This window comes from Ceratotherium simum, chromosome 6 (genome assembly GCF_057802395.1).
Source record: "Ceratotherium simum simum isolate JZ-2026a chromosome 6, ASM5780239v1, whole genome shotgun sequence".
NCBI classification, from domain to species: Eukaryota; Metazoa; Chordata; class Mammalia; order Perissodactyla; family Rhinocerotidae; genus Ceratotherium; species Ceratotherium simum.
Window position 1 is genome coordinate 40641761 of NC_141905.1, and position 26175 is coordinate 40667935.

Below are 26175 nucleotides of genomic sequence, written 5' to 3' on the forward strand. Positions count from 1 at the left end.
ATTATTTATTTGTCATTTGAAGATGCATCTCTCTTCTCCCTCCAGAAAAAAGGTAATTAACTGAATTTAGGTGATTTTATCTTTCTCTTTTACTGTAGAACTTGGCAGAAATGAATAGCCACAGGTAAACCAGCTGCCTGATTAAACCAAGTTAAATAAATAACTAAAGTTGTGGAAAATGTCCTAAAGATAACAACACAGAACACTGCTGATTATTTTTTTGTGCATAGAGACAGCTTTCAAATTCCATAATCTCATGCATGGTAAGAAGAGTGTAAAAGTGTTTAAGAGAAAAGAGCCAAGAGCCTGAATCAATGAACACAGTACAGCTGTTTGCCCCACTGTGAACAAGCAAAATGCTAGTTATAAAGAAGCACTGATTTGCTTTGACATAAGTGACTGGAAAAATGATGCGATTTTAAGAGTCACCTTGTGATAGGTTTCAAATATTAGGGAGAAACTCTGATTTGTAAGCTGGAAACCCATGAGAATGCTGAGATTACTTAGCATTCTCAAGTCACAGTTGTGAAAAGCTCTATTTGAAAATCTACTTTTCGGTATTCCTTTACTATATTATATTTGCAAATTTCATGAAATGTGCCAGCTGACTCCTCTGGGATTACATGGGTGCAAGAGTGGGAGACACGCATCCAAAGGAGCAGGCAGTGCCATATTTTAAATGTGCACTCTTCCCTGAAAAGGTGGTGCTGCTGATCCAGACTGGTTGGTAATAGTGAGAGTGTATTCAAAGTGGTTTTGTTCCATTCAGGGGATAAACTGTGAGTGTAGAGCTACATCCTTTCATGAAATTTTTGCTGTGACTAAAATTTGGGGACTGGAGGAAACCTTAGAAAAGCTTGAACGGGGACAGCATGAGTGGGTCCAAGGTCATGCAGGGAGGGTCAATGTGTTCAAACTCATTGATGGAGACGTCTGTCAAGTGGGAATATATTTAACTGGATCTTTCCCAGCATTTCCCAAACTTGTGGAATGCTAAACTTTTATGGAAGACCCTCATAATAATATTTCTCTAGGCAACAGAGTCCTATGGAACACAGGTGGGAAATACCTCTTTAATATTTTTAATGGGAATAGAAAATACGTAGAGAAAAGTGCATATATCATAAGTGTACTGCTGGATGAATTCTCACAGTGTGTAACCAGCACCTAGATCAAGAAACAGAACATTATCAGCATCCCAGACACCCCCTTGTAATTCCTTCCAGTCACTACTCCCCTATAAGGATCACTGTTCTTCAGACTGGATAGATTTGTTTTGTCTATTTTTGAGGTTTTTATAAATGGACTGTATGTACTGTTTTGTCTGGCTTCGTTTACTCAGTTTTATGTTTGTGAGACTCATATGTGTTTGGCGTGTAGTTTTCATTCTCTTTGCTATAACGCATTGGTTGTTTCTAGTTTTTGACTATGATGATCAGTTTTTACTGATTATAATTTTTTTTATCAATTGTTTTTTGGTCTCTTTGTACAGCTGACTTTTTACAGGAGTATTCCTTCCATCTCTAAATGGAAATATAAGGTAGAATTTTTTTACGTTAGCTCTCTTCTTTGCACTTTGTTCCTTTCTTTTGTTTATGTACCACCCTCCACACAGACAGCCTTCAAGTTCTTTAAAAAGAACCCACCAGTTCCATGTCTGCTCTCTTTCTTCCACACCAATTTGCAAGTCTAAAGTCAAAAAAAAGTTTCTTGAGCCTCATGAGAAGTATGGTCCACAAATATTTTCCAGGCGTTTCCATGGACCCAAATGTTGTATATAAATATTAACAATTTTAAGATGCTACATATATGTTTTATATTTTCCAAAAATTTCACATCTGGTATTTCACTTCTACTTGTTGAAACTTAATTCCATTTGCTCTGTCACAGATAGAGGGGCTCAGCTATAGTTGGGTTCTAGAGCTGGTACTTGACCTGAGGTCTCCTACACCCAGTAAGGTGATATATGGTGTGACATATCTACACATGAGCATCTCTCTCTGTGTATATTCCCCATACTTTTCCAGTAAACTGAAAAGCTCACTTCTTGTTTCCACTTGGCAGGAGCATGGATTTGATTTCTGCCAGTCTCACTTTTCTTCTGCCAGTCTCAAGCTCCCAGAGACCTTGGGTCTCTTGATAGGACTTGTGTGTCCATCCCATGAATTTTGGTGTCTCTGGGACTATGCTATAGGAGTTGGTTTCTTAAAAAATTATTAAATCTCCCTCCAGCCATTGACCTGAGCTGTGAGACTCTGCCTCAGTAAGATATCAGGAGATTTTATTTGTTGGGGTCTCTTGGATCCTGATTGGAAAATATTCTAGACTTGAGATCTGTCAATGTCTCGTCCACTTTAATCCCTGGTTTTAGTTATTCCCCCCGGCCATATAACTGGTGAGCATTTAATAGATCAAAACGTTGCTTGAAGGATAAAATGAGGAAAAAACATTGTTTTCTCTCTCCACATCCTAGTAGATTCCATTCTCGGCTTCAGTTCCAATTAAGAAAAATAACACATGTATAAAGAAAACCAATAGATCTTCCCTTCCCTAAGAAAACCTGCTATATTGGGTCCTCAAATGACTTTTTCCAACTCCCAGACTGCATAACATAAAACATCAATTTATTTTAGTTTTTCATTTGCAAAATTGGGGCAGGAGGTTTTAAATTGGGTTAACTCTAGGAGTACTTTCAGTTTTAACACTCATTGATTCCACCCTTTTTTTTTTCATTTTGCCAGTGCTTGTAGAATTTAGTCGTAAGTTCCCATCAGGGATGGAATGAGGCAAATTGTCCCAGAGTTACTCAGGGGTAAGGCTTGTTTGGGAAGGCCTTGTTTGGGAAGTGAATACTAAATAATGCAATAAAAGTGACATATGTACTTAACATAATTATTTACCAATCTTACGTGAGAGAGAGAGGCTACATGATCAGAGGTGAAGAATTGAGACCAATTGAGGATCTGAAATAGTACAGTCATCCTAAGGAACAGACTGAAGTTCTGGGTCAATTTGGACCTTCTTTGTAGTTCTGCCATTATACTTGTCCAGCCCAACTCTTATGTCATCATTCCTACAGAAGGAAATGGTCACCTCAAAAAATGCCCATGACTTCTGTGCTCAGGAAAAATGTTTTATTTTCTTATCTGATAGATACTTTGAAGGTATTCTGTACTTAACTTTTGGATAAAGCAAGTTTCTACTGAGTGAATAAGAGTTTGTTTCCATTTCACTTTTTATCTGGCATTCCAAGGTCTTAGATGTAAGGTCAGCTACAAGCCATTGGCCCTGAAAGAGAAATTTGCCTTTGGTTGCCCTTACTTGGATTCCTTATTTCTCTTCCCTTTGGGGCTTATTGGCTATGAAACTCTCTTGTGTTAGCATAGACCAATCTACAGTTTATCCTCTCTAGGCCTAAGGAGACAGTTATATAATTGAAAAAAAAATTTTTGCCATGGGTTAATAAGTTTACCCAAGAGAGATATGGCAAGCCCAAAGAAGCAGATACTCAATGTTGGAATGGGAAAAATTAATAAATGCTGCATCAGTCTTTTGCCCACAATAAACCCTACAACTCTAATATGAGGATTTCAAGGTAGTTAAGTCTTAAGAGATGATTGAGGGAAATATTTCTGGCTTTTTTTGCATCCCCAGAATAAAACTGTGGAGACATATGGTTCCCGCTAGGTAAGGAGTCTAAGTGGGATGATTGATTGTAGAACATAGAGGAATCTAGAATGTTAATGAAGAAGATAGAATTAAGTGCACTTACAGGGTCAAGTGGAAGAGATGGAAGAGATGGAGCTTGTTCTTAGGAGGTTTGAGATCCTAGAAGTTTATGGCAACCTGCTGAAACAGCCAGCCATAGTTAAGTGGAAGTAGCATTATAATTGAAGGGGCCAAGGAATTATGGGTCAGATATTAGCATGGTTATCAGTCTGACATTGAAGTAACTGAATATGGAAGGGGCCACTGATGGAGAGAAGAAACTAACCAAAATGGAAGTCACTGAGTCGTATACATCCAGGTCCTGGAATGGAAGAGGATGACATTGCCTTTTATAGGGGAGGAGAAATTGATGAGTTTAGCATTGAGGGTCAAAAGGATATTTCTAATCCATCCTTCCAAGCCTGCTTCCCCCTTTCTAACCTGTGAAGTGGAAAGTGGGAAAAGGAAATGGTTTCTGAAGATGGAGAAAATTCTAGTCACATTGTTCCTTCATGAGAAAAGTTGCCACAGTCACACTGGCTATGCCATTTCACTGGGTAACCAGTAAAACCTAATATATCTGAAAGAAGCCAACACTCACAAGTTCTCTGATACCATATTGTGTTCCTTTTATGAGTGCTTAGAAAGAGAGGTTAATGGCATCTTTTTAATCATTCCATTAAAAATATTCTGAAGTGCAGCTCTATTCTGAAGACTCCATTATGAAGTCCTCTGAGTGTACAGAATAAAGTCAAAACATTTTGGGTGTTAGTTGACTCTAAAGGGCATCCTAGAGATGTATTGTACCTGTATGGCTGCTTTGAAGTTTAGTTTTGACTTTACTAAAATTAGCTGGAACATTTTTATATTTGTGTGTGGTATCATTCTCATTGATTAGTGAAGAACTAGAGGAATAGAAGATGCTCACAGTGAGGTTGGATTTGGTCTTGCACTATGCTATATTCTGACTGAGGTTCTACCATAAAGGAACAAAATTCTTAGGAAGACCATTGGAATTTTCAGGAAGGTCTATGATATAAAAAACAAATGTAATACATTATTAGCATGCAACAAATGCGTAATAATGACCTAATATCAATAACAAGAAGTTAAACCTTGGATTTGTAATCACAGTTCTTATTCTGCAAAGGGGACATCTGTTTTCATTTAGCCGGCTGTGAAAGAGATCATTTATCCACCTAAAATCAATATGAAAAATTCATCTTTTCTTCACATAATACTGTTATCTCTTGTTTGTTGAATTATACTAGTCAAAATAGCTCAACATTAGCCTCTTTAAAATCTATGAAGAATCCTTTAATACTTTAATATTATTAAAAGTAGACCAATTTGTACATTTGTGGTGTCCCTTTTTGAGCCTTTATAGCCACACGTCTATGTGTCTCTCCATGTGAAGGATTTGGTTGTCTTTTTATTACCGCCCAGTTTAGCATATAGATATTTTAGGATCAAGCCATATCAGACCTCAAGATGGTACTTACTGCTTTGTTCGAGATGTGTTTCTCCCTTAAAATTGTTTTAATTTTGAGAAAATGGTCTAGCGAGAGGCTTCTTTAGGCCTTTGATACTCCTGAGTTGGCTGGATGGTATTATTTCTGTAGGAATATGCAGCTGTATTTTTCTATTGAAATGCAAACCCAGTCTATAGGTTGGGCCTTACTTCAGAACTGATTGAGGATTTTCATTATTATTTTTTTCAAGTATCTGGGCTTTTTTCCTTGTGATTGAAAGTTGGTTCAACCTGGCTTTAGTAATAACAGGATTTTAGTGATTCATGCAGTTGAAATTTTAGGATCAGGATAGCTCCATGCATGGCTAGATCCAGGGATTAAGATTGTCATGCAGATGCTATCTCTTTTCATCTCTTAACTCTGCTTTCCTATCTTGACTTTATCTTTGGGTCAACCCCTCTCTAGGGACACATTATTTTTACAGCTCGTAATTCCAGTGTGTATTAGTTTTCTGTTACTGTGTAACAAATTACCAGAAGCTTAGCTTCTTCGAACACCCATTTATTAGCTCACAGTTATGTAGGTCATAAATTTGGGTGGACTCAATTGGATTCTCCACTTCAGGTCTCACGAAACTGAAATCAAAGCATTAGCCATGATGGACTGTTAGCTGGAAGTTCTAGAGAAGTCCAATCTCATTCAAGTTGTTGCCTGAATTTAATTCCTGTGGTTGTCAGATTGTGGTCCCTGTGTCCTTGCTGGTCATCAGCTGAGGGCAGCTCTTAGTTTCCAGAGGCTGCCCGCATTCCTCGTTGCATGGACCTCTTCATCTTTGAGCCAAGAACGCCAAATCCTTCTGTACTCTGAATCTCTCTGGTGTTGTCTTTTGCTACCAGCTGGAGGAAACTCTCTGCTTTCAAAGGGCTCACCTAATTGGGTCAGGCCCACCTAAATAATCTCTGTATTTTTGGTCGAGTTAAGACTTTAATTACATATGCAAAATCCATTCATAGCAGCACCTAGATTAGTGTTTGACTGAATAAAGGAATCTTGGGGACCATCTTTAGGATTCTGTCTACTACACAGTGGAAAAAGAGTCCTTCTTTCTAGTTCTAAAAAGTCCTATACCTGATTCTCATTTATCTGGCTTGGGGCATGTAACCCATTCTTGAACCAGTCACTATGACCTTGGGGTTTGGAATAAGCTGATTGGCTAGATGTAGACCATATTTCCTGCTTTGGATCTGGGAGTTCTGTTATTGGAAAATGGATAGATGGATGCTGGGCTGTGTAATATTGGTCTCTGGAAGCATAATATCCAAGGTAATTTTCCTTTGTGCTGGACCACTGCAGGATGCCATTTGGCATTTTTCTGGTATGATTTTCTGAGTTGAGATAAAGTGACCTTGCTTTCCTACCAGTGTTTCTTCCTCAGCTGGAATGGTGTCCTATGATTCATTTATTTTTAGCCAACTTTTCTTGTCAGTGTCAGTGAGGACATCCTTTGGCTCATGTGGTCACGGTGTAAATCCTGGTTCTTATTCCCAGTTGAATGAACTTATTGTTGTTAAAATTTTTATTTTGTGATGAAATGATGGGGAGTTTTTTTTTATTATTATTATTTGTTTATTTTCCCACATGCTCTCACTTGGCAAAATATAAAGCTGACAGCTTTCATAATATATTCTGTTCCCCCCACCCTTGCCAACTTTTAAAAAATATTTCTGCTGGTCCTAAGACCAAGATTTTTCCTGAAGGCTGTGATTTTTGGATATTTTTTCTAAGGAGTAATTCTTTCTTTCAACAGTATTTATAGAGAAGCAAATATGTTCCCAGCTCTGGGTTTGGTACTAGGGTGGGGTGTGGGGGCTGCAATAGAAGAATGAACTTTGTCATCCCTACTTCTTAGAGATTTATAGTGACACACATCAACTCAATATCCTAGAGTCTGGACTTGCTAGTGTTGGTATCTTTTATTCTTTTTAGGACATTGTTGCCTTTCTTAGGGCTATACAACTCAGATTTTAAGGCAAAGAAACACTTTATTTTCTTGTTTTCTAACAAAATATTAGTATTTGAGGAAATGGCTAATGCTTTCCAGTGTGACTGCCATCTTTAAAGACATAGGTAATTTATTTCCTATGGCATGTGATTTTATGATTTCCAGTGGAATGGTTATAGATTTCTAATATTCATTGAATTTTAGAAGTTGAAGGAGTTAAGGTAGTCTCATCAGAAAAAATAAAAGCCCTACAGGCCAGTGTGATTGGATGGTTTGCCCACAGACACAGAATGAGCCAATGGTAGTTTTGGGATTAAAAGCCATAGTGGGCCGTCTACTGTGCACACAATTTACTGAGTTCAGTTTTTAAGCAGAATATTTTTCAGGGCTAAAAGAAATTGCAACTTAAGTAGCCACAGAGAAGTAACCAAAAGTGGTACAAAACAGACTAGATTTGTGGACCTCAGCCTGTGGGATATAATTGATGATCTGGAAAAAATGACTTGTTAGGGGGTTTATCCACCTTAACACCTGTGCTTTTGGATAGTTTAAGTACTAGAAACTCCAAAGAGAAACTATTGAAGTCTATTCCATAAGTTGAAAATGAGACACATTCTATGTTTAGAAAATCAACATCTTATCTAGAAAAGCTCAGAGTCCTGAATTCAAATGAGTTTATAAAACTGCATTATTCCCTCCCAAACATCTTGTTTTTACTGTTTATTTAATAAAGTCAACGTAATGAGGATATCACAATGAGGTAAAACTATGTACAGGACTCCCCCATCCCCGATTGGAATAACCTGGCTGGAAGGAAATTTGGTTTGGGTTATTCTGTGTTGTGGCGAAATTGTCCTTGTTTAAAAAGAAGTACTGCTAGCATCAGAATAGGACCTGGATCCTCTTGTCAATAGAGGGCTACTTGAAATGAACAGCTTGTTCTCTTACATTGAATTTCTTCCTTGAGTAGTGTGAGACAGTGAGAGCTGACCACCCAGAGCAGAGGAAATTGGAATGGGCTGAGCTGAGGTGTGTCATCCTTCAGTTAGATGTGGCTGCAAAGCATGCTGGGACATAAGCAACACAGGCCCCCAGGGATTAGCCAAAAGCCCAGTGTCCCTAGGGGTGGGGTGAATTGGGCGTTTTTTTCATAGCTATCACCGTTGGAAGAAGTCCCACGTCTTTTGGCAAGAACATCCAGAGTACAGCACAGCAGTTCAGGAGGCAACACACCCTTGCTTCTGAGCACTTCATGCTTTATACTTCCTAGTGCGGGGGTCCAGCTCTCAAGGGGAGGCTAGGGCAGGAGGCTAATGAGGGTGTCAGAGGGCTAGGGGGTGAGGGAAAAGCTGTTGTCTCTGGGACAGGTGGAGCTAAGCAGGCACCCAAGGCAGCGTTTAGTGTGGGTCAAGGCCCTAGGGAATAGGGCATTATTTCTCGAAGTGTGGACTTTGGGCCTCCAGCGTCTAAATGACCCTGCCCCAGACCACAGAATCTGAGTCTCTGGGGTGGTCCCTGCCTGGGAGTGCACATTTTTAGCAAACTCCCCAGTGATTCAAAAGCATTGTAAAGTTTCTGAACCAGGGCAGCAGGGGGGCTTGAAACTGGATACTCAGAAAGGCCTCCCAAGTACTGCCTGAAGGATCCGGGAAAACAAAACTAATATACAATGGCAGTCTTCTTATTGCTTGGCTCCTGTTCTACTCATTGTGCTAGGTACAGCAGTGAACAATGGAGGCATGGTTCCAGCTCTTCTGCAGCTGGAGTGAGCCAATAAACAAGTAGACAAATAGATGAAATTACATATTATAGTGAGAGTTAGGAAGGAAATAAGATGGTAACAGAGAAATTGGGGGGCCCTGTTTAGATAAGGTAATCAGAACTGGCTCAAGAATTTGACGGAAGTTTGTGAAGCAACCTATAGCTGAAACGGGCCTGGGGAGGTGGGGGCAGGGAGCAGATGGAAAGGAAGGGTAGTGTGCATATATGTGTGTGTGTGTGTGTGTGTGTGTGTGTGTGTGTGGTGGGAGTATACACAGGAAATGTGAAAACTCAGGGAAGAAGAGTGGTAAGTAGAAATGGGGATGTTCAGGGACCCAGTTGTATCCCCAGTTTTGAGCAGAATTCCAGTTTGATTTTGCTTCATATCACCATAGAGAATCTATATACAGTTCTTGGAGAGATAAAGGGATGGGAGAAGGCCACTAAATTTCTTCATAGAAATTAAAAATAAGCTGTCCCTGCTCTGCAACTGGTGAATTGCAGACAAAGGCCCCCTAAAATAGCTTTTAGCCATCCAGCCTGTGTGGGTGTTCTCCATTCCAACCCGACTAAAGTGGGATCTGGTAATTGTAGAGGAGAGAAAATGAGTAGAGTATTTTCTAAAACAAGCAGCATATTTTCCATTATGTAAAAGAGAAAAATTAGCTTTTAGAAAACCACACCTAGGTTTCAGGGACTTCTCTCTGGCTTCTCTCATAATCAGATGGGAGAGTTGGGGAAGCAGAGGTGGTCTTGTTCGTTGTTCTTTGGAGGATCCATCAGCCTTTGCTCAATTTTCCTGCAGATCCTAGAGACCCATTCGGGGAGACTTTGGATGTGAACCTGGAAAAGCACTAGCTGGCTGGCCCGCGGGATGGGCTGGGGGCAGCCTCACAGGGAGCGGAAGTCTTAGTAAGAGAAGGGCTGGAGAGAGGGAGTGCTAGGACCACAGGGACTTACTGCTCTTTGTTTTTCTCTAGGGGAAAAGCAAGTTCCTGCATTAAAGGTCACTAAGTCAGGCATGATCTGAGAGGGAGACAGCTGCTTACTCTCTCCCTCTCCGGGCTCACGGTTTCTTTCCTCCATAGCCCTGTGACAGTGATAACTGTCATTCTTGTTTGATTTGTTTGCTCGTTTATTGGCTGTCTCCCCACTAGACTGGAAGCCCCATGAGCAAGCAGCTGACATCAGTCTCATACACCAGAGCCTCGTGCAGCTCTTTGTGCATTGGAAGCTGCCAGAGCCTGAGAGGTACATGTGTGGGATTACATGTGTGTGGACATGACCCTCGTGTGTGCGGTACAAGCTGTCCAGGGGCCTTCTCGGGTGGCTCTGTGGGGCTCAGCCTTGTACAGGGTGGTCCAGGGGTACAAGGTACACAAGGTACAGGGGCCTTCTCGGGTGGCTCTGTGGGGCTCAGTCCTAAGGGACAGGCTGAATGTCTCCCATCACCCACTGGAAGGACATGTATGTGACAGTGGCATAGATTGCTCATAGGTTAATCATCCGGAGAGGTATCCCTTTATGAGCCCATCCCACACAGGGTGTCTGAGTCCCCACCCCTTGTTCCTGCACCGAGGAACAGCAGGGTGTCCTCAGGTAGTGGGTGGGTTCAGGGTGGGGGGGGTGCTATAGTTGCCAACAGCTGGTCTGCATTTCTTCTATTCCGTCTTTTTGTCCTCCAGTTACAGCAGTTTATGTTTTCTCTTCTTGGAGGTCTTCTTACACCTCGAGACCTTCATCTTCTCTCTCCTGTTCTGTTTGCCGCTTCTTTTCTTTCCCATTCCTTTAAGCTTGAAGCTTACTCATATCTAGTATCTCAGAGAGGAATAAACCGTGCAAACGGATCTCCTTTGACACTCAGAGTCTTCTTTCTGTTTCAGTATGAGTACCAGTGAGGGAGGAGGTGGGCGGGGAAGATGGATAAGAACAACCCCATTACTACTTCTGGCTGTAATTGGGTCTCAGTATTATATCTCACACTCTGTGGGAGTTCAGCCTCTGAATGTGAACTAATATACTCCTATGCGGTGAATTCTTTGGTATTTATTTGCCTTGCATGCAGACTTGGTTCAGTTCCACAAACACTGTCTGAGCCCCCACTCGGTGCCAGATTCTGTGCACCATCTTCACTATACATGCGTGATTGCTCTTCTCTCCTTTCAAGTTGCAAGGAAACTTAGAAGTCATCTAGACTCAGGTCCTCACTAGTCAGATGCGGAGAGTGGGGCCCTGGGAGGTAAAGTGATGAGTCAAGGCCTCAGAGTGGGTGTAGAGTTTGCCTTCCCACACGACCAGAGATCTGGGGTTTGGAGATATTCCTAATAACCACAGCATCCAGTCCTCGAATGCTGGCCACATGCTGGTGCTGTGCAGAGTGCTATCCATGCCTTCCCTCGTTTAATTCTTAGAGCAGTGCCCTTGTCACTGTTGTTATTGCCTCTTTGTTATGGATGAGGAAATTAAGGCTTAGAATAGCCAAGATGCTTGCCCAAAGTCAGATGCATAGCATGTAGCAGAGCTGACATGCCCTCTGGTTCTGTGTGAAGGCCATGTCCTCTTCTGCTTTGTAGAATATACAAGAGCACAGAGTTTATGAGAGGTGGCTGCTTCCACATCTTCCCTCTAAATGAAGAGAGGGACTGACTTTCTTCTTTTTTTACTTTAATTTTTTAAAATTAAATATACATAACATAAAATTTACCATTTTAACCACTTTTAAGTATACAGTTCAGTGGCATTAAGTACTTGCACGTTGTTGTGCAATCATCACCACCATCCATCTCCAGAACTTTATTCATCCTCCCAGTCTGAAACTGTGCCCACTAAATACTCCCTTTCCCATCCCAACCTCTGGCAACCACCATTCTACCTTCCATCTCTATGAATTTTACTACTGTAGATATTGTCCTTTTGTGACCAGCATTTTTGACTTAGCATCATGTCCTCGATGTTCATCCACGTTGTAATATATGTCAGATTTTCTTCCTTTTTAAGGCTAAATAATACTGCATTGTGTGTATATATCACATTTTGTTTATCCATTCATCTGTTGACGGACACTTGGGTTGCTTCCACCTTGTATTAGCCTGCTAATATTCTATTAGGGCTGCCATAAAAAAAGGATACCTCAGACAGGGTGGCTGAAACAATAAACATTTATTTTCTCACGGTTCTGGAGGCTGGATGTCCAAGATCAGGGTGCTGGCAGAGTTGGTTTTTCCTGAAGCCTCTCTTCTTGGCTTGCGGATGGCTGCCTTCTCACTGTGTCCTCACATGGCCTTTCCTCTGTGTGTGTGCATCCCTGATGTCTCTCTCTCTCTCTTTTTATAAGAACACCAGTCTTATTGGATTAGAGCCCCACCCTTATGACATTAGTTTACCTTAATTGCCTCTTTAAAGGCCCCATCTCCAAATTCAGTTATATTAGGGGTTAGGCTTCAACATATGAATTTGGGGGAGACACAATTCAGTCCATAATATACCTCCTGGCTATTGTGCATAAGGTTGTTATGAATATGAGTGTACAAATATCTGTTCGAGTCCCTGCTTTCAATTCTTTTGGGGGTATATATCCAGCAGTAGAATTGCTGGATCATATGGCAGTTCTATTTTTAATTTCTTGAGGAACTGCCATACTGTTTTCTTTAGCAGCTGCATCATTTTACATTCTCATGGCATTATTTCTTAATTTTCAGAATAGCTTTGCTCTTTTTGAGAAGTCACTCTGATTTCCAAGGTCCTCCAGTAGGAAGCTTGCTTGGAATCATTCTTTTTGCCTCCCAGATGCGTGGTTACTAAACCTTTCCAGAAACTTGGTGCCCTTACTCCTTCTGTACCTCCTGTCAGTAACCTCTTGCTCTTGCTTCCGCATTCAGCTGCTGGGAAAACATCCCAGAAAGGAGGGAGAAACTGTAAAAAATGGCCTGGTCTCAGGTAGATGCTTCATCTGAGCTGTGGGCTCTCAGGCAGCAGCTCCTGAGCACAAAGGAGGTTTGTGCAGACCTTGCCCAGTCTCTGAGCATGACAGAGGAGGGATCCTGAGCCTGCTTAGGCACCTGCCACTTTCAAACTGGCCGAGAGACAACACATTTAAGATGTTCCTCAATGAACATCTTTTAAAACATGGCTGTAGATTCATATTTACTCACATCAACAGAATGAATGAGGGTATGTGTGTGGTAGTGGGTGTTGTGTGAGGGGAGGGGTTAGGTATGAGGAGATGTTGGGGGTAGGTGTTTGTGAGGTAAGGTGTGAGGGTGTCAGGGGGGTAGGGGTAGGTGTGTGTGTGGAATAGGGTGTGAGAATGGGAGTTGGGTATGAGGTTGTATGTGGAGGGGTGTGAGGTAGGGATAAAAAGGATGGGTGTGAGGAGTAGGAATGAGAGTGTATATGGGTGAGGTGAGAGCGTTTAGGGGTTAAAGTGTATGTGTAGAGTAGTGTGAAGGTACAGGGGTTGGTCATGAGGCTGTGGAAGACAGAGTGAAGGTATGTATAGGGAGGTAGGGGGCATGTCTGGGATAGGGTTGGGTGTGTGTATGGAGTAGGGTGTGGTAGTTGTATATGAGGAGGGTAGGGGTGTGTGTGTGTGTGTGTGTGTGTGTGTGTGTGTGTGTGTGTGTTGGAGGGTCATAGTAGGGGAAGGACCAATGGTTCCAATCCAGGTAGCCACCCCTGCCAGGTGCCCAGTGGGTGGAGTAGCTGCTGAGGCCTGCAGAGCTTTCTCATTGTGAGGGAGCAGGGGAGCAGCACCCAGCCAGGGACTCAGGCATGACTCACTTTCACCTGGTCGGGGGAATTAATTTGCTGGGCATCTGCATCAGGGCAGGATACGTGCGTCAGTCTGTATGACTTTGTTCTTATTAAGAACCATGGGAGAAATTTACAATGAGAAATGAAGGGGGTGGGAGGGGAGGTTGTGCTGGGAGCTATGAAAGATAAATTGCTTCTCCCTCAGGGGCTGGGTCACACTGGGTGACCAAGGTCATCTCCTTCGCTCCCTCCACTCTGTTCTTGATAAAAGGCAGCTGTGGCCATCCCGTGTGAGAGAAGTAACTTCAGAAGACACGCACACACACCCACATGCAGATGTAGATAAGGGAGCCCTGAAGCGCCTCCCAGATGCCGGCGGCCTCTGCAGCAGTAACTCTTTGTGCACTGCGGTCTGCTGCAGTCTGCAGTGGAGGGATGCTGGCTTTCATGAATGGTAGCCTGGGAGGGGCCTAATGTCATCCGCTCCTGATGTCAGCACAATGAATGAAACCCTTGCAAAGCGTAAAGCCTCAAGCACCCGGGAAGTAGATACCTTCTCAGATTGGTTCTCCTGGTGCAGCGTCTCTTGCTGACGAAATCACCAGTGCCATGTGTCACAGATAATCCATATACGTTAGGATTTAAATGAAGCAGAAACTGAGGCTGCATGTGGAATAATGCGTGTCTGATTCTGGCACAACCAGCTCGGCCTGAAGCATCGGTGGCCACAACCCTCTTCCTGCCAGCGCTGGGGAAAGGTGCTTTTGAGAGCTACGGACCCACTGTTGTGTGTTAGCCATCTACTTAGCTGGCCTGATGTTCTGCTTTTGCTGGCAGAATTCCTTGCTGAAGCTCCAAGCCCTGGAAACTGATCTGTGCTCTGCATTTTTGACAAACCAGGAAGAAGCTGCTCAGGTGCATGGAGTCAAGGACCCGGCCCCTGCGTCCACCCAAAGTGTGCCTGCTGAAGGGGCAGATGCTGCAGGTAAGAGGCTGGGCTGGGGACGTCCTTATTTGTACTCTCAGGATAGTTCAACCTCGTGCTGCTTCTTCCTAAACCAGGCCCCCTGTGGGAAATGGTGCCTGGTGCAACATGAGTTACAGGGAGAAGCTGAGAGGGAGCAGGAGGAATTAAGATGTGCCGTAATGTAGAGCCTTCTCTCCAGCTGTGGGCCAAGAGTCAGACGGACATAACTGGGTGTCAGGTGAAAACCACCCATCACAGCTCCTAGTCTTCGTTTTCCTATTTGGTCTCCTATGACAAACAAGTGGTGTGCTTATTTTATGTCACTGGACTTAGATAATCTCTGCTGTCTGGAGACTCATAATATTTTTGAGGTATTGAGGGATGGGGGAGTTTCAACATTGCTGCTTCCTTTCTTCTATTAACTGCTTGTAAGGTGATCCATCAACACAGGGAAAGTGGAGGTAAGTGGTGTAGCTCATTCTGATCCTATATTGTCTTGTCCCGTTTCATTTTTTTTAGCATTATTTTCTGTGTTAAAGTCTCAAAATTGGGTCTCATTTGTCTGTTTCTCTAGTTTTAATCTGGGAGATGGTAGTTTGGCTAGCAAGCAGAAGGCAAACTAATGATCCCAGGAAGACTTAGATAGAAAAGAAACGCTAATTTACGTGAATAGAAGTGAAAGCATAGCTTATCTTGTCTAACACAGATGGGTCAGAGGTTTGCAGACTGGTTTCTGGATGGATGGTAGAAATAGGCTTAGGTGAGCCTGCTTTATGAGGTATCCTTTATCTCTAGAAATTGAAGGAAGGGATTTATAAAGGTAATCTATTTCAGTACCATTAGCAATAGTACATTTAAAACATTGCTGTTTTATGTATTTATTTATTTATTTATTTATTTATTTATTTATTTATTTATTGTGAGGAAGATCAGCCCTGAGCTAACATCCGATGCCAATCCTCCTCTCTTTTGCTGAGGAAGATTGGCCCTGGGCTAACATCCGTGCCCACCTTCCTCTACTTTATATGGGATGCCACCACAGCATGGCTTGACAAGCGGTGTGTCAGTGCGCACCCCGGATCCGGGCTGCGAACCCTCGGACCACTGAAGCTGAGCGTGTACACTTAACTGCTGCGCCACTGGGCCAGCCCCTAAAACATTACTGTTTAAAACAGACCCACATGGCCTAAGCAAGCAAGATAGTCATCTCCAGTGTTTGAATATATATGAATAATAGTGGCCAATACTAGCTAATAATAGTAGCTACTATTATTATTGAAGACTTTCTATGATCCAGGCACTATTCTAAGCACTTTATATCTATTATATTAAATCCTTCAACTAACCCATGAAATAGTACCATTCATAGTAAGGACACTGAGGCCTCGTGTGACCCTGCTGGTAGGTGGTAAATTATTTCCCCACGGATGCAGGTGGCCAGTGACTGTCCTTGTTGGCTGGTGAGCTCCCCTTCTCTGTTGGCCATTGTGTTTGAATGAGATGCGTGTAAAATTGGGTAGGAGCCAGTGTCAAGCCAATTAGGAACTTAAGTCAGATTATTAGACCATGCCCTTCTTCTTCCACCAATCCCATATTCTACCCTGTGTAAACAAACAACATGCAAAACACATTAAAAAAACCTCAAGCCAAATACAGAATTGACTTTTGTGTTATGTGATGTTTTGTACAGCTTCACAAGTATCTCCAAAGTGTTCAATAAAATATTTGTTGCATGTTGGATATGGATATATATTTTTCTTTTTTTTAAATCATGACTTTTATATGTGTGTCTTATTCTTTCCAAAGGTCAAGAATAGTTTTACATTTTCTCATTCTGAATGGACAGGATTTTGAACAAGCTTATTAACACACTCCTTGTAACATAGAAATATCTACTGTGTTTATGTAGGGATTGGTCCCACAAAGGAGCCATCAATACATTCCATGTTAAGTGTCAAATGGCAGAAATGAGCAGAAGAGTCCTTACAGAGGACACTTGTGGGTTTAATGCTGGATTTTCCAAAATGTAAGTGAATCTGAGATGTTCCAGAGTCCTTCTTAGAGAGTTTATGAAAAAGAGAGGTTTTCATTCTGTGTGTGTACACGTGTGTGTATGCACTAGACAAGAACAGCTCTTGCAAGTTTTCCAAGGTAAAACCCACCCTGATGTTTTCTGCCTTTGTACAGCTTATGAATAAGGAGTCTCATTTAGCTAAAATGACCACATGGGAGTTGATGTGGAGAAAGTGAAGAAGTCCCAGCCCCTCCGTTGGACGTTATAATGCTTTATTTGACACAAGTTTCTTTCTAATTTTCCAATAAAACCCTTTGACACAATCTAAAAACCACCCGCTAGATGGTTTCAGAGACCTAAGGAGTTTCTTCATTTGGCAGGGATATTGCCAAAGTGACAAGCATTTGGAAGAGGCTTTCACGATTTAAGTTATGGGGTGGTTTGGTCTCGTTGGCTTCCAAGACACACTCTTATAGGAAGGCCATACATTTTGTAATCCATGTGTCACTTGGAAGAAATTTATGCTCATATGAGGGCCTGTGAATGGAATTCTGGAGTGATCTTTGAACACCTTGAAACTAGTTTTTTGTGTGTAATTTCCTGCTGAGAGTGTGATTGCATAAGATTATCACAGATGGTCGTAAGTCTATAAAAGATTACAGTAACAAAATTTTTTTCTCTTTCTTGAAGTCTAGCATCTAGCCCTGGGCCTTACATGTATATAAATATTCAGTTAGTAATTATTGATGTCAATAATTGGTATAACAAGGACAAAATCCAACAAATGATTTTTACAGGAATGTCTAGATATGTTACCAATTAACCATTAAAAGCAAACATTCATAAATATAAATTGATGTTGCTTAAATAGGTTTCAAACTTTAGACTTGATTGGGACATGACTTAAGTTGTTTAACTTTTGTAGTGGGCATCTGAAATGATAGTCTAAGCAAAGTATTGTAGTCTCTATATCTTGAGATCAAAATACTGGATTTTAACTTGGGTTTTTGGATTACAAGGATAAGTCCCACCTAGTAAAATACTTGAAATGCTCCGTTATTCTAAAAATCCAATTATATACTGCACTTGCAGCAAGAACACATCTCATGGCACCCCTGGAGGGGCACTCTGTTCCAGATAGTGTTCCTGAACCTTCCCGCACATTATAGTTACCAGGAAGCTTTTCAAACATGGGGGTTCTCTGTCCTCACCCCTAGTGAGTCTAGGGTGGAAGTCCTGGAATCTTTATATTTCATAAACACTTCCGAGTATTAGGAACCATTATTTAAGTGGACAGTGTCTTGAATTAGGAGAGAGAAGTTCAGGTTCTCTTTGACTCTGCTTCACTTCAATTTCATCAAAGGGAAGAGGCTCACAGACCACATGGACTTATAACTCAAGGTCTGTACCAATGAGCTCAGTCCATTTACTTCAGGAGAAAGGTGCTCAAGCACCAAGTCTGCAGGCTGGAGAGGAGAGGGATGGGGACATGGACAGATCTGAAGGAGGTAGGGGCCCGTAGGGAAAAGTGATAGAGAGGGAACAGCTGCAAGGCAGCTTTGGGACTGTTCATAGGGTAACCAATGTCCCAGTTTTAGCACTAAAAGTCCCACATGCTGGGAAATCCTCAGTCCCAGACAATGCAGAACAGCCGGTCACCCTACCTGTAGGCAAACCACATAATGTGAGATGGAAACCCACACAGTACTTAGGCTCAAAATCTCTAACTGAATCAATAGCCTTGTACAGCTGAAGCGAATGTTTCCTCCATGGCATTAGTAAGCATCTATTGTGGTGGGTTGAATGGAAAATGGAATGAAGATTGTCTTTTCAACTGCCTGTCATTTTCACAGTGTGCACAAAGACTGTTGGACATTCCACGTGACTAAGCATAGTCACCCCTGTCCTGTCTGACTACAGGTGATTGATGGTATGGTGTTTTAGCAAAAGCTGTCACCAGAGATAACTGAAGACTTATTACTAGAAATAAAAGTTCCAAAGCAATGCCTAATTAATTTTTTTATTCTAAAATCTTGATTTTCAAATTGAACTTTCCATTGAGTAAGAGCCTTGTTGCTAATGTTGATTATTAGAGAACACTAATGTAGTACATTTATTTACAGTCTATAATTATTCTTATGAAGAATGATCTGCATGGTCTGTAGGTCTCTTCCTAATGTTGAAGTTAAGGTGGGGCAGAGTCAGAGAGAAACTGACCTTCTCTCTCATATTTCATATACTGTCCCCCTGACTGGAAGTTCCCAGCTACTTGGGAGTACTTATTAAACTTACAGATGTCTGAGCTCCCCACCCTAAAATGCAAAATTAAAATGTCCTAAGTTGGTTCTTTTAAAGCAGTGGTTTTCAACCAGGATTGATTTTTTTTGGTCCCCTTGGGGACATTTGGCAATATCTGGAGACATTTTTGGTGTCACAGCTGGAGGGTAAGTGCTACTGGCATCTAGTGGGTAGAGGCCAGGGATGCTGCTGAACATCCTACAATGCACAGGACCACCACCTCCCACCCCGCACACACAGACATTCCCTCAACAAACTGTTATCTGGTCCAAACTGTCAGTAGTGCCAAGGTTTTAGAAACCCTGCCTTAAAGGCCTTTAAATGAATACCATCAACATTAGCTAAAAATGACCTCTTCATTTGTGCAGGCATTGTTACATGGATTTTCTTATTTTATCTTCACAACAACCCTGTGAGGTAGTGCCATTATTATCTCCAGATGAAAGATGAGGAAATAAACTTGGAGAGTTAATGTAACTTGTTGAAGGTCTCACAGCTACTGAGTGGGGGGTGGGGGCAGGGTGGGAGGAAAGGGGAGGAGTAGAGGCATTTCCCCAGTCAGATTGCATAGTCTAAGTGCTTCACACTCTGTTATTTGCCCTCCTGCCTAAATGTTAAGTCCCCATAGTTCTAGTACTCGAGCATTTGAAATTAAGCCCATAGACCCTCTGTATAGACTCTACATAAATAATGTGTTTTGGAAGTCATTTTTTTATCCATCCCTGACTTTGTTTTGTCAGAAGAAACCTAGATTTGTAGTTGATTAACCTGTTGCAGCCCCTCTGTTCCTATAGTCATTTCAGCTCCTCTGATCTAAACCATCTCTAGGCCCCTGTGCCTTTCTTGATGTGTATTTACCTCACCTGCATAGTGTATTCCAAATGGAGTCAAATAGTAGAATTTTATTTGTAAGTATGGACACAGACACTATACTTTTACAAAATGATACCATTAGGGGAAATTGGGCAAAGTATATAAGGGATCCCTCTATTATTTCTCACAACTATATGTGAAACTACAATGATGTCAGTAAAAAAAAAATACCTAAAAAAATATGGACATGGGGGTGTTTTATAAAATAATTACAAAATAATTATGCTTGTTGGATTGTTTTCCTAACTCTTCCTACAGGTGGATGCTATTTTCTTGGCCTTTTTGTCATTTAAGTGTATTCCATAAAAGCTCCAAAAATCTCATTCCCTAGCAACTAATAGTTTAGTGCTTATTATTTAAGAGTAGATGGATGAGTTTTCTCCAGCTGCGTAGCCTACTGGACCACAGTGAAGGTCATCTCCTGCTATTGAGCCTCCTCATGGTTTGTGAGCTTCTTCTGTGTTTGCTTAGTGTGTTGCTCTTTGAAGAATATCATCTGTAAACTCAGACTCAACACTCTACTTCCTCTTCCATGTCATTTCGGAAATGTAAAATAAGATTAATCCAGGATCCATTTGCGAGGATTAGTACTGACGTGTATGTCCATTGTAAAGATACTAATTCAACCCTGTTCTTTGCTGCATGTTGTTAAGTGGATTTTGTATCCATTGCAAAACATTTAGCCCAACATCATTTGGTTTTGTTTTTAAAGAACTCTTGGTATGAAAACCATGCTATAACATTCTTGAAAGCCCAAACAAATTATTTTCATTGGCTCTGCCTTGTTCAGAAACTTAGTTCTTTGCAGAACTTGATGTGCTAGTTGGGTACTCTTGGACAGGTATTTGACCTCTCAATGCCTCAGTTTCCTTTTTTTAAGATGGGAAAAAGGATAGTATCTACTTCTTGCGATTGTTGTGGGAATGATGTAGCATAGTACATATGAGGCTCTTAGCACATCCCCAGTGGTAAATGCTCAATAGATGTCAGCTATCATTATTTTCTTACCATATTCAGAGCTTGTTGCCTTTCCTCCAGTTGATATTGCTTACATTTGTCTTTAAATATCTATTATAGTTTCTAACTACTTTCAAAGTGTAGAAATGCCGTTTACTACTGTTCATTCCCTAGGTCCCCTCTAGAGTCTTGCATATGATTGACATTACCCTAGTTCCCTTAAGCAAAAGGTATTTATAACAACACTAATCTATAGAGCTGATGGTTGAATAATTACCTCCTATTAAACTTGAAACTACATTTGTTACCATAAAATCTATCCATAACTTGTGGCATAACTTGGCTGGAAAAGATCTTTACTGTTAATAATTTTTCTCTGATACTTTTATAACCATCTTCGTAGTCTCTGAAAGAGGGAGCTTCACATTAACCCCTTGTTTTCCAAATAAAGTATTTTTTTAAATGATGTCAAAATTCATAGACGACAGAGTAATTCTCTGAGGCTGTTTCTATAACTACTTTATAGAGAAGGAAAAAATCAGAAAAACTGCCAGGTGATTATTAAAACAATTTTTTAATTCAGTTTTTAAGTCAAGCCAAGGACTGTGATAACGTGCTTTGTTCAATTTATTCTCGCTACAAGTTTTTATAAATGAGGCTTCTGCATTTGAAGAGGCTCAGCTGGCCAAGGACATAACAACTGTGAGCAAGTGGCATCTGAGACCAAGCCCAGGGCTCTGACTCTAGAGCTCAGGCTTTTAACTAGTAGGCATATAGTCATGTTATTTTCTTTAATTAATAGATTTTAACCTAGTTTTAGGTTCGTAGAAAATTGAACAGACAGTACAGAGAGTTCTCATATACTCCGTTTCCCCTGCACATGGTTTCCTATATATTAGAGTCATTTTAAAATCTTTCTTTCTGGTTATTCGTTCTTCCATGCTTATGGAGAGTACAGTCTGGAAGTGACCAGACAGCATGTCTAGATGCTTGTGTCTGACACTGCTCTGGACACCCCCCAGGCCCAGGGTGGACAACCTGTCCTGTCTCTTCCAATTCTCTGAGAATCATACTTTTCTCTGGCTCTGTCTATGTGGAGCCGCGGGTCCAACTCCTTTGACTAATTTTTCCCAACTGACGTTGGAGGAGCCTAGTAGAGATACAGCCCCCATTGAAGGTTGGAATCTCCTTCAATAGTCTTCCTGTTTGCTTTGTATATTCATTTTTCCTTCTGCTTCACAAAGCACATCTGAAATGAAAACTGTTTTGAAAATGGCTCTTGTTATCTTAATAGCAGATTTTTATCAGCTGTACCACTGAGGTGATCAATTGTGCAGGAATTGATTAGAAGACCTGGGAGTCATTTAGGCTGAAAAATGATCAACATCACACCACCCAGCTTTCGCTGTATACCAAGAGGAGGCTTCCGAATCTTGAACACTTATCATGGATGATGCTTGCTCTTTCCCCAGCCCTACAGCTCAGGCAGAGCTCTGTAATCTGAGTATTTGACTCCACTTTTGTGACACAGAGAGAGAAAAAGATGGTTTCAAAGGTTAGACACTGTTCAGTGGTCATTTCCCAACTATTCTTTGACATTTTGTGTACAGGCAAAGGAGTAAGTCTTGAATAATCAAAGGAAAAGTGAAAATATTCATCTAGTCACCTGGTAGATTTGTCTAGAAGATTGTTTCTCCTTTCCTCCCCAAATTGGGCTTTTGGTTTGGTGATGTATAGAAATTGCCTCCAAAAACATGGATTATCCCTGCCTCAGATGTTTTGCTATAAAGCAATGCAAAGAATGGATTTCTTCCCTTTCCCAGTATGACAGAGATCTGAAGATCTCACACCTGTCCTGAGCGTGGGTCATGTTACCGTAGCCCACAGTTCAGTTCTGATTTTGGGTGGAAGTCACTAATATCTGAAGACCCCAGTCTTCCATGGGCTAGAAGTTTACTTCCACTGTACATTTCCTCAGAACGAACTCAACCTTTGTCACTCTGCCTTGCCTTCCCTCTCACCCACCCCTACCACCATGATGTCTCTTCGTTTTTCTTCTTTTTCTTCCCCCACAGATTTTGGCTGCTTCTCTTTCGCACTCACTACCTTGTCACTTTGCCTTCCTCTGTCTCCATTCAATCTAGTGGTCTTTACTGCCTCCGTTCTTTCCTTTGGGACTTTCTTTTGCTAAGCTAGTTATGGTGTGAAATTAAAGCATATTTAAGATATTTATTGACTTTCATCTAGACACTTAAATTTATTGAATATCATTATAATACTGAAAATTTGGGTGAGTTCAAACTGCTTACACTTCCCAAAATGGTATTGTAAACAACATGTTAGCCAAATGACAATGTGATTTTTGTTGTTGTTGTTGTTGGGCCTTTGTTTATATTACCTTTTTTAAACTGAAGGTCATTTCTGCCTTATTCTTACCATTGAGACAGTGAAAATACTAACAGAGAACTTTGCAAGTCTTTTCTGAAAGTATATAAGTTATTATTGGACTTTTAAAATAATCAGTGACAACATACCCTGAAGATTTATATTTCTGCAATTTAAATGTATATTTACTTGGTAAAAAGTGTTGCATATGTTAGGTCTAATAGTAGTGACTCAAGAAAAAAGTATTCAAAAATTATCCTATAATTCTCTAGGGACTAGGAGTGTTGGGATTAAATTTATTTTAAGAACTGTTAAAAAATCTAAAACCTGGATCTGTCTTTACCAATGGAAATTTAATTAGAAGATTGTAACCACAAATTCAGAGGCAAGGAATAAGTTTAGATCTGAGCTGAGGCTTCTTGATCCATGTAGTTTTCTGGTTTTCAGAAAGGATTTTGGAATTTCTCATTGCTCAGCTAATCCAGTGCCCTAATCTATTGGCCATTCATTTTAATTGAAATCCAAACATTGCCTCCTTCAAAATAAAAATGAGGCTCACTGTACTGCCCCCTATTGCAGAAGGGGGATTTGGGGAAGTGCATGCTGAGATGGAACCCAGATAGACTCTGTCTCCTGAGCTCCATACCTACCCACATCCAGGTCCTACTGGGCACCCCTACCTGGGTGACCAAAAGTGCCTCTTAACTCAGCACATCCAGAACTGAACTCATCTTTCCCTCCCGCAGCCGGCCTCCCTCCTAAGTTCCCTAACTAGGTAAAAGATACCACCACACAGACAAAACAACAACTAACATTTATTGGTGGATTATTATGACCCCTCTCTCAGGCACTCTCCTAAGCACTTGAAATTCCTTATCTTTTTTTAATTCTCAAACAATTTATGAGGTAGACACTGTTGTCATTCTCACCTGAAATAGGACTTGGCATGCAGTAGATGGTCAATAAACATTTGTTGAATGAATGAATTCCTATTATACAGATGGGAACACTGAGATTGAAAAAGATTGAATGATGTGTCCCAAGTCACACACATGACAAAACTGGGACTTGAATCCAAGTGTTTGTGAACCTGTAGCCCATGCTTTTGTCCGTTGTGGCAAACTGCCTCTTGAGGTCTGCAGAATGCCTGTCATAAAGCCCAGCCCTGCTTTCAAGGTGCACATTTCCCAAGCCTCAATGTCCCTGTGGTTTCTTGTGGCAGTCCACAGAAGCTGGCATACAGAAGCCTGCTTGGAGTGCCAACCTTGCCCCACTTGGTAACTTGGTCAGCCTCACCAACCTAGAATCCCTCTTCATCTGTCCTTATTCCTCCCCCGCCCATCCTAACCCTGGAGATACCACTTCTCCCCTCTCAGCAGTCTCTGAGCAAGCAAGCTCATCTGTTTCCCCAGGCTTAGTTATTGGGATGACTTCAGGCTTACCCATTTCTCTCTCTCTTGTGATCCCGTAGCTAACCCCTTAGTGCCTTCAGGTGCTCAAATTCAGCATACCTAAAACCGAATGTATACGCAACGAACCCATTGTGTATCCATCAGATGTTTTTGAGCTGTTCCTTGTTTTTGTTTTGGTGGCCCTCTTTGCATGAGGCTGGCCGAGAACTCTGATGCTTGAACCTCATTAGAATCATGGACATGCTTTTGGCTCATTTAGCTTTTAAAACCAACAAGGCTGACATTTTGGCATTTTGGAATGTACCTGAATGCTACCTATGAGCCCACCATGATGGGCAAACCCAAGAGTGCAAATTAACAAATCCACAAGACTATGGGTAACTTATTACTCAGTTAGATCTCAGCAGTCCATCTCAACTGGTCGCGATAGAGATTTATTTAAATTTTTAATTGCTTTAAACATTCACATTAGAAAGATATATTTTTAAATCTGCCTGACTCATGTAACAGCTGTAATACAGCCACTGCTGCAGCCTGAGGTTGCAGCCAGATCAGAAGTAGTCTCTTGACCTTCACACACTGATGATGATTATTTTTCTTCTGTGTGTTCCTTACTGCTCAGTGCGTGGGCCACCAGGGTCAGAAATCTGGAGTCTTCTGCCTCGTGCACTGGTCAAATCCTCCCTGAATGGAGTTAACATAGTTTATACCACCTTCCCTGCTGTATTTAAAATGGAGATCATATAACTACCAGCCTTATGTGGTTGTTATGAAGATTAGCTACATGCAAAAACTCTTACAAGTTTGAGAACATAGTGAGTCACTCCGTAAATATTAGATATGATTGTTATTCTTATTTATAAAAACTGGTAGGAGGGACAATATGTTAAGGGATATATTGGTTCTCATTTCCCATATTAACCCCATAAGGACTCCTAGTGTAATTGGTGTTCAATAAGAGAAGATAAAATTCAACTACCTTATTTTGATGATAATAATTATTAAAATGATAGTTTTCTTGGTTACTGTGTTTAGCAGTTTCTATGCTAAATGTTTCACCAAATATGCTACACAAAGGATGCATGGATGAACATTGTTAGTTTTAATAGGAATTTATTTTAATGTATATTATTAAAAATATGTAGCTAGCATATCAAATTCATGATTTCTTTGCCATTGAGGTCTAGGATGAAGCTGAAATTTTAAAAAACTGTAAGTTGAAATTTGTCTATCTAAAATGCATAGTAAATTTATCTAGTAAATATATAAACTTATATAAAATATGTACTTTTTAACTCTATATATAGATAGAGTAAAAAAAACAGGTTTATGTGGATATGGCAAAAATTCTGTAGAAGATAGTTTTTTGTTTTGTTTTGTTTTTTGGTGAGGAAGATTGGCCCTAAGCTAACATCTGTTGCCAATCTTCCTCTTTTTGCTTGAGGAAGATTGTCCCTGAGCTAACATCTGTGTCAGTCTTCCTCTATTTTGTATGTGGGATGCCGCCACAGCATGGTGTGATGAGTGGTGTGTAGGTTCGCATCTGGACCCACGAACCTGCAAACCCCAAGCTG

General features: G+C 41.0%; 1 protein-coding gene across 4 annotated transcripts in view; it reads left to right on the forward strand.

Annotated features, from left to right (window-relative positions):
• Positions 1-26175, forward strand: part of FAM13C (family with sequence similarity 13 member C) — a 112069-nt gene that overhangs the window by 58501 nt on the left and 27393 nt on the right. For 3 of the 4 annotated variants that reach the window (XM_087432178.1, XM_087432175.1, XM_087432176.1), the window contains one exon: positions 14596-14680. In XM_087432178.1, the coding sequence (XP_087288304.1) occupies positions 14596-14680 (85 nt within the window). Of the gene's footprint in view, positions 1-14532; positions 14681-26175 lie in introns of all 4 variants that reach the window. The other variant, XM_087432179.1, reaches the window with a different exon arrangement.